We start from the raw sequence: 15331 nt of genomic DNA, 5'->3' as shown, positions 1-15331 counted from the left end.
TTGTGGGGTTTTTAAGGGGGGGCTGCACTACCCCTAAAGTGTTAGGAATAGGCATGAAAGAGAGAGAGATAAAATGGGCAACAATAAATGAGTAGAAAATGAGCTGGTCTTTTTACTTGCTTTTCAGTATAAAGTTTGCATTAAAATTGATAGTAAGGGTGATATTTTTACTGACTGACCACATGGATCTAAATTCAGCAACTGTTGTTTTCCTCAGCTGCAATAAGGACCTCACATCTTTAAACAATTGTGTGATATATTAGTGAAAACTGCCCTTTATTCTTTAGAAAGCATGCAGAAATGTACTGCATCAAAACAAAATAAGATATAACCATGAAAACGCCACGTTAAGATGTTTTAAGCTTCATGCTTTCCCCCAGAGTTCACTGACAGAGATGCACTGCCAATGAGGTATTGTTTTTTATTAGTTACTCATATAAAGGCTGGTTCACAACTGAAGTCCTCCAGGGGTTTATCCAAACAGCCTAGGAATGGCAGTAGGCCTCATGAATTGATGACATGTTATTATGACCTTTGAGTGTCCAGTATCTCTGTCATGCTGATCTCTCACAGAGGCAGCAGAGAATGCAGCCAAAGGTACTTCCTTTTCCTTTACTCATTAGTAACTCCCTTTCAGTATTTTCCTGCCGCTGAGTAACTTGCTATCTCTGAGGCAGCAGTGAGAGGGGGTAGAATTGCCCGAGTTCTAAATTGTGCCCTTTGTCTATTGGAAGAATCATGGAATTGATTCTGAGAGTGAATAAAAAAATACATTGCAAATAGAACTTAGTTGTCTTATATGCAGTGGTGTAGCGTGGGTTGTCAGCACCCGGGGCAAGGCAAGTAATTTGCGCCCCGTAGAGTGAGTGAGCCAGGTAGGGGCAGAGAGCTGCGAGTGCGAGCGCCCCCCCCCAGATGTTGCGCCCGGTGTGGCCGGCCCCCCCTGCACCCCCCACGCTACGCCACTGCTTATATGCCACCCTTATATGCCACCCTTATATTGTATTCCTTTGAGAGGAAGAGCAGGAAGTAGTAGTAGTAGTAGTAGTAGTAGTAGTAACACGCTGTTTGCTGTAGCTGATATTTTCGAAATACTATGTGTACTTATTTTTATTTCTTCTTTCCACCCCCAGAATCATCAGTCAGTAGCAGTTCACCAGTTTCAGGTCCCAGTTCACCAAGTAATGCCCCGGCTGGGAATACAGAGAACGACACCTCAGTGTTGCCAATGAATTCCCAAGCTGAGGTAAGACCAGAATCCCTTCATTGGCCTGGGAATCATTTCACCAGCTTTGGGAGGTAACGTTATGCCAACTGGAACACAGCCGTACTTCAAAATTTGCACTTCCATGAATTTTACAATGCAAGTAAAGTGTACAGAAATGCATTTATTGGGGTAAAATGTGCATTAAAATGCATATATTAGTGAAAACAGCATACAAAATGTTTGCATTAGATTAGTAAGAATTTCTTTGCAAAACTATACATTAAGAAAAATATCAGGAGCAGTTCACACTAAAATGGTGATGAATTTTCATGGGGACAAAAGATCACAGACCGATGTGGAAATATGGAGAACTGAAGAGACTGGAATCTGAAACTGACATATTTCTCTTCCTTAGTTGTGATGCACAGCAGTAAAATATTTCTGATATAAATGTGAGCCTCCAATTGAGCAGAACACTAAATGAAGATTATAGAAATATTTCTTAATACGGCTGCCTTGGGGGCACACAAGCTTTTAGTGTGTGGAGAACAACAGAAAACCTAGATTTGGAGCATGCAACTCAAAAATATATACAATAACTGACACATAGCCAGAGCTGCATACAACCCATTTAGCCCAAATTACTTGGATTTCAGCCAGTTTAGTACTTTGACTTTACTGAGTTGTGGTTCATGTTGGTAATTTCCTGTCTAGATTAAACGTATTGTTTGTTATCCTGAAGTACATACTGAAAAGCAGTAAAATAATTTGTCTGGTTACTCTCTGGAAGTTTATTGTAGCAAGTGTTCTGTTTCTAAGTATAAATGTACTATACTTTAGTAATCTTATTACAGAACATCTATAAAGAGAGGGGCATTTGCATCACAGTCATCACTAGCTGGTAGTGAGAAAGTTTCTCTTTTGCTTACTTAGAGGAATGTACATGTTCAAATGTGTACCCTTTAAAATAGAGTTAAAGCATACTTTCCCCCAAAACACTATAATTGTACTTGCATGCAATTTTTTTATGTATATACCTGCAGCCTTCAAATGAGTTCATAATACTTGCTTTGTTCATTTATTTCAAATATGGATAACCCAAACTTCACCCACCCACCCTGTGGTGGGTGGGTGGGGCTGCAGCAGATGCCCCAGCTTCATCATAGTGGGTGGTAGTAATATAACCCCTACATAAGAAGTTGGTGGCTTTCCCCCAAAGTGGCATATCAAAGACAAAACCCAAAGCAATCCCACCTTCTGCATTAGCCAGCAGCACTTGGGATATAGCAGTAGATGTGCCATGTTGTTCCTCTATGTCCCCTCGTTAGGACTGCCCTGTTAAGCAGACAAACAAGATCTTAACCTAGCACCAATTATTTGCTTTACTGAATGTTTTAATTCTGGATGTATTTAATGCTATGATGGGACTGCTGTATTGTGTATTTTAATTATGCGTGGCTATCTTATAATTGATTTTATGCTTGTCAGCTGCTTAGAAGCCACTTTGGCATGCCATCAGTATATTAATTAATTAGTTAATTGTAACGGAAAAGTGTGTTAAATTGCTGTTCTCATGTCTGACAGCATCAGCTGCTTACTAGATCTGCCCTTCCCCTCCAGTTGTATCCAGTTCCGTAATCTCTTTGTAGAGATACGTAGCTTTGTTTATTATAAAATAGCAACAATAGCAGCAGCTTGAATAAATGCCTCTTCCACTAAAATCTTCACACTTTTCCTTACCATAGATGTATAGAGGCAAATGGGTGACACAACCTTCCCCAACCTGGTATTCTACAAATATTTTGAACTACAGTTCCCAGCACCCCAGGCTGAGGTGACCAGGGCTGGTGGGAACTGTAGCTCAAAACACCAGGTTCAGGAATATAATATAATAATAAGGGTGAGATAGTGTAACAAATCTAGGTTTGGGGGCAAACAGCAAGTATGCAGACTTCAATCTTGAAACCTTCTGAGAACCATATTGAGTACCATATTGGCTTAATTCCATTAAAACAAACAATTCAGAGGAAGGTTTTGCTCTATCCCCCAGTTTCCCCCCACCCCCTGGTTCTTCACTGCTTTTGTCAAAGTCCCATGCTTTTTTTCACCCCACATATGAACATGAGAGGTTGGTTAAAAGGTTTTAATAGGTGTGAGCACCACACAAAAGAGTGGGTGTCTTAAATATATACACAGAGCTTCATACCTTCTTAAAGAATTATTAGAAAGGAGAATATTTCATTATGAGAAAATGTAGGTTCCTAGCTCTCATAGATTGGTCATCACAGACTTGATAATAGGTGGACATACCTTGACGTTTTCACTTAGAAAATGCCTGCTTGATGGCTTGGCATGTTATAGCTTCTGTTGTTATTACTTCTGCTGCTGCTACCAGCAATACTACTTTTTAATATAAATTTATTACTAACAGGAAAAGCAGCTATTATGTGTATGGTATATTATTTATAGTATGCCTGTTGCCTTGACTGATATACCTTCCTTGTGATCTTCTTACATGGAGCATTCAGAATACTTTTTTGCAGCTATCCATGTTCATAGAGTTTGCAGTTTTACTCAGAAGCCAGTCTTACCAAGATCAGCAGGTTTACTTCAAAAGAAGTGTTATAGTATCGCACTATTAATATAGCATAACCACGTGAGGTTTTTAACGACCTTAATAACTTTAATCGATAATACTGAACATGCAGGAAATGATTGCCATCTGCAGCTTCAAACTTGCATCAAAATCTGGGCACCTTAAAGACTTAACACATTTATTATGACATCAGCATGTAATTACGTGGTACCGTATTGCATTGCATTAATCCTATTAATTGCATGGAAACTATGTGTGGATCTTCTGATTTTAAAAAAAGAACATAAGGGAAAGTAATTTGTCAGATATAAGGCTAATGGGATAATTTCTTCAGGTCACTGCCAGGACAGTAACCCCTGAAGACTGAAAAGCCCAGTTCAATCTCCAACAGTGACTTTCCCTAATAATGAATTAATTGTGTGTGTGGACTCTGATCCAAGGGGCAGGCGTGTGACCTCTTCACACTGATAAGTAGCTTTTCTTTGGCCCAGAACAACCCCGTTCCCTAAAAGACTACATTGATAGCAAACATGTGGGGGTTTGACTCATAATCCTCTGTGCAGGATTCCAGGAAGTTCAGACTGTGTAGAGTTTCAAAGCAGGGTGGCCAATCCATACTTCGATGTTGTCAGCTCACAAAGTTTGCGTCAGGCAATAAAATAATGCTACGGTGTCATATGAACCATCTTGGACACTAAGGTCTTCAGGGGAAACTCTGCTCAGCGATCTAGCATTTTGAGCAGAAGAAGGGAGTAGAGCAAGGGTAGCCAACATAGTGATCTCCAGATGTTCTGGACAACAACTCCCATCATCTTCAATCAGCCTGGTCAATGCTCAGGGGTGATAGTTATAATCCACAACATCTGGAGGGTACCACAGTGGCTGCACCTGGAGTAGGGCTTTCCCACAATGCTGTCAGAATTAGGGAACTCCCTCATCAGCGTTCTCACTAGACCAGGAGGAGTCAACATGCTGCCCCCCCCCCAATGTTGCTGGAGTACAGTTTCCAGCATCCCTGAGCATTGACTATAGTGCTAGCTGGGGTTCATGGGAGTTGGACTCCCAACAGCATCTGGAGGGTATCACATTGGCCAGCCCTGCACAAGTTTTATGTAACCTGTTAAAATCCTCTATATGATGGGCTTAGAATAGGCTTCTAAAAATGATGCTGTCATAGGACACATGCAAAACCACTCCTCCTTTGCCATTGCTTTGTATTACACAGTACTGTTTTTTAAGTGTCATTTTCATGCTTGGTTGTTTCAAAGCTATACATTGCCATGAGCAATAGCTAAAAAAGCAGCCAGCACATTTAGATCAGTAGCAGCAGCAGTTTGTTGTGCTAGAAATAAGATCAAACTGCACTAAATGACTTGAAAAGTGGTCCAGTGATGTTAATAGCATAGTTAGCATACTTCTCAGGATTTTTAACTATAGACACTTCAGTTCTCAGACAATAATTTATTACTGAGAAACTCTCAGGTGATGTTATTGGCTTCAGCGCAATTTCAGTGAGATGGAAATAGGGCAAATGTGTGTGAGGAAAGCAGACAGCACATGATAGTGGGAATAGTTTTGATGCTCTCATGTCCCCAGTTTCTTTACCCACAACCACATTAGAAATTGTTGTGGTAACTCTGCATCTGAGATGTACCATTGCCACTATCTAGTTACTTGATGGTTAGTGATGTGGTCCTGTGAGCCGAAACATTTTTCCAAGGGACAGTATGATTGATTTGAGCTGGGGCTCTTTTGATTATTTAAGAGTAACCAAAGAATGAAGAATGTTCAAGTTGTACGCTGGCTGCTGGCTCACAAAGGTTAGCTATCAAATCAATTCTTCATCAGACATGGAAGAAACATTTCTAACAATAGGTTTAAGTGGTTTATTTATAATAAAAAAACACCACCATGCTATTGAGTCCTCCCCACCTCATGATCCAGCCCAACACATGTAATTGTTGTTGTATAATGTTGGGACATTCTGTACAGAGTGTCACTTTCACATCTGACCGGGTGTGCACAGCCTTGGTTTTCATGGCAAAACCACCAGAATGCCTATATTACACAAATCCAGTTGAAAAAAACACATAAACGTAATAGACTGTAAGATAACAATTGCAAAGCTATTTACTAAAACTACTTCTCAAAAATAAGATACAGCTTATAGTGTCAAAATCAGCATTGTGACATAATATATTAAAATGTAGCTTATTCAGTTGACAACCAAGTCTAGAATGTACAAAATACAAATCCTATTTTGTCAGTGCCATAATACATGCATTTCTAATTTCTTCACCTTCTCTTGTATTTTTCTGTCTGATGTATTCCTTAGAAGAGTGACAATCACAATGTTGATTTTGACACTATGAGAAGCTGTATCTAATTTTTTGAGAAGTAAAGGTAAAGGGACCAGAGTTGCGAACAACTCTGGGGTTGCGGCGCTCATCTCACTTTAAACACCGAGGGAGCCAGCGTTTGTCTGCTTCCACAGACAGTTTTTCTGGGTCATGTGGCCAGCATGACTGAGCCGCTTCTGGTGAAACCAGAGCAGTGCACGGAAACACTGTTTTGAGAAGTAAGGTAAAGGGTAAAGGGACCCCTGACCATTAGGTCCAGTCGTGGCCGACTCTGGGGTTGCGGCGCTCATCTCGCTTTATTGGCCGAGGGAGCCGGTGTATAGCTTTGGGTCATGTGGCCAGTATGACTAAGCCGCTTCTGGCGAACCAGAGCAGCGCACGGAAACGCAGTTTAGCTTCCCGCCGGAGCGGTACCTATTTATCTACTTGCACTTTGACGTGCTTTTGAACTGCTAGGTTGGCAGGAGCAGGGACCAAGCAACGGGAGCTCACCCTGTCACAGGGATTCGAACCGCCAACCTTCTGATCAGCAAGTCCTAGGCTCTGTGGTTTAACCCACAGCACCACCCACGTCCCGTTTTGAGAAGTAGTTTCTAGTAAATAACTTTGCAATTGTTATCATACAGCCTATTATGCTTATGTGTTTTTTCCCCAATTGGTTTTCATGGCAGCAAGTAATGATGGGGGAACAGCATGATGATGTGATAGAAGAATCCTCTACCAGTACGAACATGAGTCGGGAATGTAAATGATCACTCCTTGCTATGGCCCTTTCCTGCTGCAAAGCGCCTTTGTCTCATTTAAAACCACTCTGCTGTTCCATTGAAGTAGCAATTTGCTCTTAAATGTCCTGCCATACAATCTGGAAGCCTTTTTAAAAAGAAAAATGTTTTCTGAAAGCGCATTTACATATTACTCATTGCAATCACATTCTTAAACAGACTGAAAAGTAAGCATGAAGGTTTTCCTCTGTCTAATACAATCTTGGTGTCATGCCTAATTTGGCCCTGAGATAAGTGGCTGTCAGGACATTTGCATCATCTAAAACAAAGCATGATTGCCTTATCTGCCCTGCCACCTTCCCCCCCTCCCCCAAAAAGCACCTGTGGTGTTTTTTTCATGAGCCGATTTAATCTGTTAAGTAAAACTCATAAAATTAATCAATTAAGATTTCCAAAGTCAGTGAAGAACCCTAAACAATGTGGCACACTGCACTAACTGGAAAGACAGTCTGCTCAGAGGAACAGTAGCAGCAGATGGGGAGAGTGTTATGGAGATTAAATGAAAATGTAAGGATGGGATGCTAGCTCTGCTCCCTGTCCCTGTTGCACTCTACTTCTTGAAGGAAATCTGCAGTGGAGAAGCTTCCTCTACTCTTGGTTTTGGATAACTTTCACCCAAATGATTCTGTGTTCCCAATACTTTCAAATTTGGGTTTCTGTTTTATGTAAGACTAGACTAGAATGTCAGGATACAAACAGAAGCAATTGCGTTAGGCAGAGATGTCTACAGATGCATGAAGATTCACTGGAGCATCTTCTCTGCTGTCGTTTATTGTACACCCTAAATTGATTTAATTTCTGGACATACATATCCCACTGTTCTTCCATCGTGGAACCCAAGGGACCATACTTTGAAGAATTCACTTCATTACTTTCTTATATTTAAATCCTAGCTTCCTTAAAGGAAATGAATTCCTTACTGACAATGCAATTGCTCCAACATCAGTAATACTGTGCATTGCAGCAAGGAAGGTTTTGCCTTTCATGCGCTATAGTCCAGGGATTGCAGTTTGGAGAAGATTGCATCTACTGATGAACCAGTCCTTGGGCAAAACCAACAAGAGTATTTCTGGGGAAGCCTCAATCCTATTAAGACAGTGTAGGAGCACAGGAAAGAGCATTGGGGAAGAACCAGGCTGAAATTAAACAAATGCCAATTAAAAATTATTCATCCTTCCTGATGTTGCTTGTTTTTAACTTTTTCTGCTTTTATTGTATGGTTTTTATCTTTTTAATGTTGCAGACCACTTTGATATATTTTTATGGTTTGACAGTATATAAATATATTTACAAATAAATAATAACTAAATAAGTGTTAACCAAAACACATGTACGTAAATATTCAAGTAAAATATAAGCACATTTTAAAACATAGGTTTAAGCACCCTTTAATATTCAGTTGCTCATTGTCAGCATTACAAAGATGTTACATGTTCTGTATGCCTAAAATTTGGAGGTGAACAGTGTTCTAAAGCATAAGAGAAGAATCTGTCACTAGGGGTGGGGCAGAAATGGATTCAGCTTGCATTTAAAGGTGAGCATCTAGAATTCCATCTTTCGAAACAGTCAGAAACTGAAACAGCCATCATTTGAAAGCCACAGATATCCAGATTTTGCAATGCAGTTCTCCAGCCAAGTAATACCGTATGTTCAAAAATTTACACATGCTAGGGTAAAGTGTGCATACAGATGCATATAATGGTGGAAATAACATCCAAAAATGTGCATTTTAGGATAAATTCACACTAAGATGCTTATTAATTTCCATGAAGACTTTAAAAAATATAAATGAATAAATTTAGGGGGAAATCTGGAGAACTTAAGGCGAGAAAAATGAGAGAAAATGAAATTGATAGATCTGCCTATCCTTATATACCACCCTTTAATTCATCTTTGTTTCTACACAAGGTTAACTCCAAAGCAAGCAATTTTTCCCCTTAACTGGTTGCAACAAGTATATGTAGATGGCGTAATGGAGCTTGGAAGTTTTCACCATCCATACAAAGCCCTTAACTAAGCTATCTCACAGTAGGCTTCTTCTTTTTAAAAAAATAAAATCGCACAAACATGATTGAAAACATTTAATGTTGTTGGATGCTTTCAGGGCAATTCCAGGTTAACAGGACATCAGGAAAATGTAAAAAGCAGCTCCTTGTGTAACAAAAATATCAAATCTTTATTTTTGCGTGATTCTCATTCAGTTTACTACAATGCTGGGGCAGGAAAGGGATGACATATATAGACTATTCTGTTATTATGTCAGCGATAGGTTTAGTCTCCAAACAAACTGTATGGGGAAGGTTATGTTTTGGAATAACATCCTGTGTTTTCACGCTGCCCAGCTCTTTAGTGACAGTCTGAGGTTGCATTGTATTAACCCAAGGCATTTTCCAACGTTAATTGATATCCCAGGTTTGTCCAGAGGAAAATCTACAGCTCCCCACAACATGCTTGACAAGTTATTATATTTATTTTGGTCAAAGCCTCGGTGCACAGGATCCCTCGTGGAGGTGGTCTATTATTGGAGTCCCATATGCTTTTTGTTTGGGAAGAAAGCAGTCACTGTGTCATACTGTTACAGAGGGTATTCTTTTTCAAGGATGTTGTTCCCTTGAGGACTATATCATGCCAGAGTTCCGAAGTCTAATAAGACCTTTTGTAGCTCTTATTGTGCAAAGGGTCTGGGAGGGAGGCAGGAGTTAAACAACAAGAAAAAAGAGAGGTAATTTAAGTAACGATAGCAGACCACATGTTGAAGAATGTGAACATCAGAGAAGAAAAGGCTAAAAGTGAACCTGCTGTTCTTTTTAAACTACTATCAATGCAAGGATATGATCTCTCACAATGCCACACATACCCATACATTTTATGAAATGGTTAATAAACAGTGAAAGACATTTTTAATACGAGCAGGTTAATTTTCTAGTTCTTAGCAGCCTCTGAAATAAGTGAAATTTTCAGAGTACTGGAGAAACTGCAGAGCCATTTGTATGATTCCTGGAGGCCTGCAGTAACTTTAAAGCAGAGGGAAAGGGTACTTTTTAAGCTCAGGGGCTATTCTCATTTGTGGCTAATCTTCTGGGGGCCACGTGGTAGTAGTGGGCAGGGCCAATGCAAAAACCTCACTAGAATCCACAGACGTCCAGTGAAGCTGAAAGATTCACAACTATGGCACTTGCTCCAAGAGCAGGCGACAATAGTCACTAACTTGGGCAATTTCCTCTACTATTAGAGCTTTAGCAGGATACGTTAGTTGACGATGCATGACTATAAAGGATACGTGACTAACACAAAGGAGAAATACTTTCCTTTTGCTTCCATGGCACAATTGTGGAAATAAACTTGGCTAGTCAACATGTGACCTTCTTTCTTTTTAACCCCACCCCCACCCCACAGCATTTGGTTCCACCACAACGCATTTGCATCAGTGAAGAATCAATGAACCTTTTGAGTCTCTACACATCCCCTTCTTTGCCCAACATCACTTTGGGACTTCCAGCCGTGCAACCACAACTCAGTGTAAGTAATCGATTTAGGGGGTATTTCCATTGGCTTTGGCTATGGATCACTCAAGGTATATCAGTTCTTTTAGATTGCAAAACATTCTCTCAGGATGTTATTTCAAGACAGTGTTGGACTGGTTCTAGGCAATGCTACTGTTAAATTTTGTACCAGATAGGGAGGTCCTTTGTCTTTACTGATGGCAACCCTCTTTTTGAAGGGCTGTGAGAGGTCAGTCTTCTGCTTGAAGGACTGTCTGGTCCAAGTCCAGTTTAAAGACAAAGAAGCATAAGAAAGAACAGGGATCCATCAAGAGTTAGACAGCAGACTGGGCAGACACACAGATTGTCTGGTGAAAGTATTCCTCACTGTGGTGAGTAGGGATAGAGAAGTTCACTTTTTTCTCAGCAGACCAACTCAACCTGATGCTTCCGAACTTGCTTACGAATTGGAATGCAACTTCCAGTTGGATTATACATTTACTTATACCACCAATTACACACACTCACACACTCTAGAAATAGCAAATTCATAAATCGATAAATGTATATTTTACATTAAAAGTGTGTCATTTAAGTGTGGGCTGTTCATGCAATCTTTAAAAATCCATACAAAGTTTTCATTCTGTCACACCTGGAATATTCAACATGATGCGGTTGGATTCCAGCTCCCATTAAGTCCAGCCAGCAAGACCAATGGGCAAGGATGATGGGAGTTTTAGCCAACAACATCTGGGAGCAACCATGTTGGCTACTTCCATGTTATACTCCAAACTAAATCCTCAAGGACACAGCAGACCAACAGGTCTCCCTGTTCTCCTTCATGTTTCTCCTCCCACTGCTTTTCTCTAAGCTGAGCTTTTCAGACATGGTTGTCCACCTGGGAGATAAGTGGCTGTTATAAGAGAAGAACACAAAAGAGAAATGGCAGCTTGCAAGGAGGGTTAAGCAACCCTTACCCAAATCATTCCAAATCATGCCCTGCCTCATAGGCACATCACTTCTTAAATGTTTCCTGGAGACCAGGGTCTCAACCTTAGTTTGTGCTGTGGAAATAGTGAGTTACTCTCAACTAATTTGATACTGGTTCATCAGCCTTTATTCTCTGGACTTTTTTTGTTTGTTTAACTATCATTTTCATTGATACAGGCATCAGCGCCATTCAAAGAAAAACAGAAGTGTGAGACCCAGACAATCAGGCAAGGAGTAGTTTTGCCAGGACAGTACAGAGGAAGCATCTCTTCACCTTCTGCCCCTCAGCCAATTGTCCTAGAAGGAAAGCCTAACAGTAGCCACCAAGCTCTCCTCCAGCATTTATTACTGAAGGAACAAATGAGGCAGCAGAAACTCCTGGCTCCAGGTAATTAGCAGTGACTATTTCTGGGCAGATTCTTCCTTTTTGAGAATGAACATGTTATAAAGGAATATAAGGAGCTCCTTTAGACCAAAGCCAGACTACTTGTCCATCTAGTCCAATTAGTCAAATCTGACCCACAGCAGCCTTTCAGGGTCTCAGCCAAAGGTCTGATTACTTGGTCCCTTTAACTGGAAATTCCAGGGATTGGAGATTGAATCTTCTGCACAAAGGCATATCTAGAGGTTGGCAAAACCAGCCCTGTCAGAGCAGGGCGCACAAAAATCACGTGTGGGTTGCCAAACATCCGGGTTTCCCCAGACGTTTTAGTGATTTTAGGAATTCCGCCCAAACGCTATTTCCAACGGACAAATCCCAGACATATATCAGCCCTAATATTACGCATATGTGTGTGGCAACACACCGCCGCTATCCTGGCAAGATCAAATATGGGAGAAGCTTCCCATCCTTTTCACATCATGGTACCAAGGCGTGCATATATATTTTTCACCCTTCTGCCTCACCTCACCCACCCTTCAGACACTTCGAGTACTTGGGTCACATAAAACATAGTAATATTGCGGTGGTTTTTTTCCTGATGTGTGTGTGCATGCTGATACAGCTGCTTGCCAAGGGTGTAAGGCAGGGGCGAAACTAGGCTTTATTTCACCTGGGTCAAAGATCCAATTTGGCACCCACGCACATTTGCCTACACACACAGGCTGGAAGCCTCAACGGCGCCCCTCTGGAAACTTCACCCGGGGCAAAAAAAATTAGCTAACCCCTCTCCCATAGCAATGGTATTGTGTAAGGGACCCTACGTACACCTCCACTTCTGCATGTGCTCCGGTCCTCCTTAGCTATTGGTTCATCCACTGTTTCCTCACTGCCAATTCCCCTAAGGAGAAAAAAAAATTGTCCATTGTGATTCTGCTTTCAAGTCAAAGCTGTTCTGCTCTTTTATTTTCTGGCCCCATGATTTACAAAGCCTATTAGTTTGTATTTGCTGATTAAAAATATATATATTAGGGGGATGGGTTAAGAATATGTAAGTATGGCTGTCACTTCATTAGTTATTACTCTTATTTGTGATTGTTGTTGTCGTTGTTTTAAAAAAAGACATATGGAAGAGCATTCCTTATAGTGTGATAATTCAAGGGCTCCCACACTTGAGTTCCTAAGCTTCTCCAGTCCACATGTTCCTTCATGTTTGGTTTGGTTTTCAATGGAGCATCTTAAGAAGACTCCTCAATGTTATTGGTGGGCATATTTGAATATTGGAATGTTGTTGGCTTGTAGGAGGGGTGCCTCTTCATCCTCAGTCTCCACTGGCAACAAAAGAAAGAGTCTCACCTGGCTTAAGAGTTGCACATAAGTTACCTAGACACAGGCCACTAAATCGGACCCAATCCGCTCCGCTTCCTCAGAGCACCTTGGCACAACTTGTTATTCAGCAACAGCATCAGCAATTTCTGGAGAAGCAAAAACAGTATCAGCAACAGATCCACATGAACAAAGTAAGTATGCCATTCAAAACCCTAACACACAATGAATACAGTACTTGTATAGTGTACATGCCATTGAAGAAAAAGGGAAAGCCCTGCATGCCAGTTTACAGTAAGATTTGCTTATATTAAAAGTGGTTTGATAAAAAAATGTTTGCCAAACCAACTCCCAGAGAAGGTCTCTTGCATCAAACTGCAAGTACATGCTATTTTTCATTATGTCATTGAAATAAGTATTGTTTTGTATACCCAGATTGTTCCTTTTAATGACCTCTTTGTAAACGTTAGGCTTTTGGTAAATTGCTCAAGTTACCAAGACTTCTAAACAGCCATTGTTCATTCACATTTGAACTTTTCATTCTGTTATCACAGATAAAATTATGAAGCTTTCACTGCAAACTGACCAAGCAGAGCTAACTGCTTTTACTTTCAAGGTTATAGGTCAGTTTTGAGGATCACAGTTTAGTAAACTGAGACATGAAGACTATTGCCTCCAAACACAAACCCTTTTTGCTGCTTTTCCACTGCCTGCATGAATGCAGTGTAGAGGTTGTCAATGAAATATAGTTTATTGTTTCATCCGAAAATGGGAAACTTTGTTTAACTGAAGACTTCTAGTGGCATTCAAGCATGCTGAGAGGAACGAGAATGCATGCATGGACAGAAAGATCATTCACCTCTCATCTTATTAAGATATAAGCCATATCTCATCTTACTAAAAACGCACACATAAACAATAGCCATTTTAATTTTCAATATTTCCTACCAAACAGCTTCAAATTAGTCGCATAAGATCTTGTTCTCAATTTTTGGAAGTAAATTTTTATGTAGAGACAAACCAACGATAAACATTAGCTGGGACTAAGAATGTATATAACTGCCAATGTTTAGTTGGCCTATGTCATAGTTTACTGTGGTGACAGACTATTCTGTCATGTATTTTATATATCTCCTTAGTGATTTCAACATCTGCTATGCCTATTCCCATAGGCAAGTTATTTAAGAAATTTCTAGGGCTTTGACACAGAATCTCTTCATTATGGCAGTGGATGTGATAGGCAATCACATGAAAGGAAACATAATGAAAAATAAAAAGTATAGGGGCACCAATCTTGCTAAGGAACACTTCCCCCAATGGGTGCTGATTTCTTGGAATCTCTTAAGAATTCCCAACCAAATTAAAAACACAACCTTGAGTTTAAGTACATAGTTTGTACAGTGGTTTGATTATTAAATCTCATCTTAATTAGGAAAAATGAAAACTAGAGAACTTCAAAGTTCAGAGCTGATCCTTGCATGTTAACCCCTCTCAACTTGGGTGTTTTGATTACTCAACTTGGACTCCACTTGGCTTTTCATTTACTATGTGTTCCATATGTTTAATCAAGATGCCATAGGTACATCTTGGTTTTCAAAATATTTCACCTTCCTGCAATTGTCTGAACAAAAGCAAGCTTTTATTACTGATTGAAAGACAGAAGCTCTGTGATTTTTTTCCCAAGGGTGTCCAAAATAAATAGCGATTAGCTACCTTCTAGGTTTTTTCTCTCTCAGAAAGAATTAAACCACCATTTCATCTTGCATTTTTCCCTGAGCTTTTTTGCACAGGGTTGTTTGTTTTACAGACCCACTAATAAGCCAAACATAATCCACCAGGTATGCATTATGGTCTGTCAAGTGCTACACAACATCCCTTGATTTTTGCAACTCAGGTCAGGCAGATTAGTAATGCCCCCGGTGGGCTGCCATACATAGCATGGTGCAAATTTGGTTTGATGGGTCACAAGTTGTGCAGGGTTGTGTTATATGCCTGGATCCTTAAAAGCTACTTTGAAGATTCTACTTTGGACTGAAAAAAATGAATATAAATGTTAATAAATAAGATGGATCTGTATTCATTTTCAACTTTTAACAAACTTTTTTTTTTATTAAAAATTGTTTTATACCACCATTCATTATCAAATTCCAGGGCAGTTTGTATGATACATTAAAATCATAAATATTACAAACCCCAGCAGAAAAAAGTG

General features: G+C 40.0%; 1 protein-coding gene across 7 annotated transcripts in view; it reads left to right on the top strand.

Moving 5' to 3' along the window:
• The window catches only part of HDAC9 (histone deacetylase 9), a 423892-nt gene that overhangs the window by 229477 nt on the left and 179084 nt on the right, over positions 1–15331 (top strand). For all 7 annotated transcript variants that reach the window (XM_083405349.1, XM_083405344.1, XM_083405343.1 and 4 more), the window contains 4 exons: positions 1134–1246; positions 10342–10464; positions 11595–11805; positions 13099–13316. In XM_083405349.1, coding sequence (XP_083261475.1) covers positions 1134–1246; positions 10342–10464; positions 11595–11805; positions 13099–13316 — 665 coding nt within the window. The remainder of the gene's footprint in view (positions 1–1133; positions 1247–10341; positions 10465–11594; positions 11806–13098; positions 13317–15331) is intronic.

This window comes from Podarcis tiliguerta (assembly GCF_965153285.1).
Source record: "Podarcis tiliguerta genome assembly, chromosome: 12".
Classification (NCBI taxonomy): Eukaryota; Metazoa; Chordata; class Lepidosauria; order Squamata; family Lacertidae; genus Podarcis; species Podarcis tiliguerta.
This window is presented reverse-complemented; position numbering and strand designations above follow the sequence as displayed.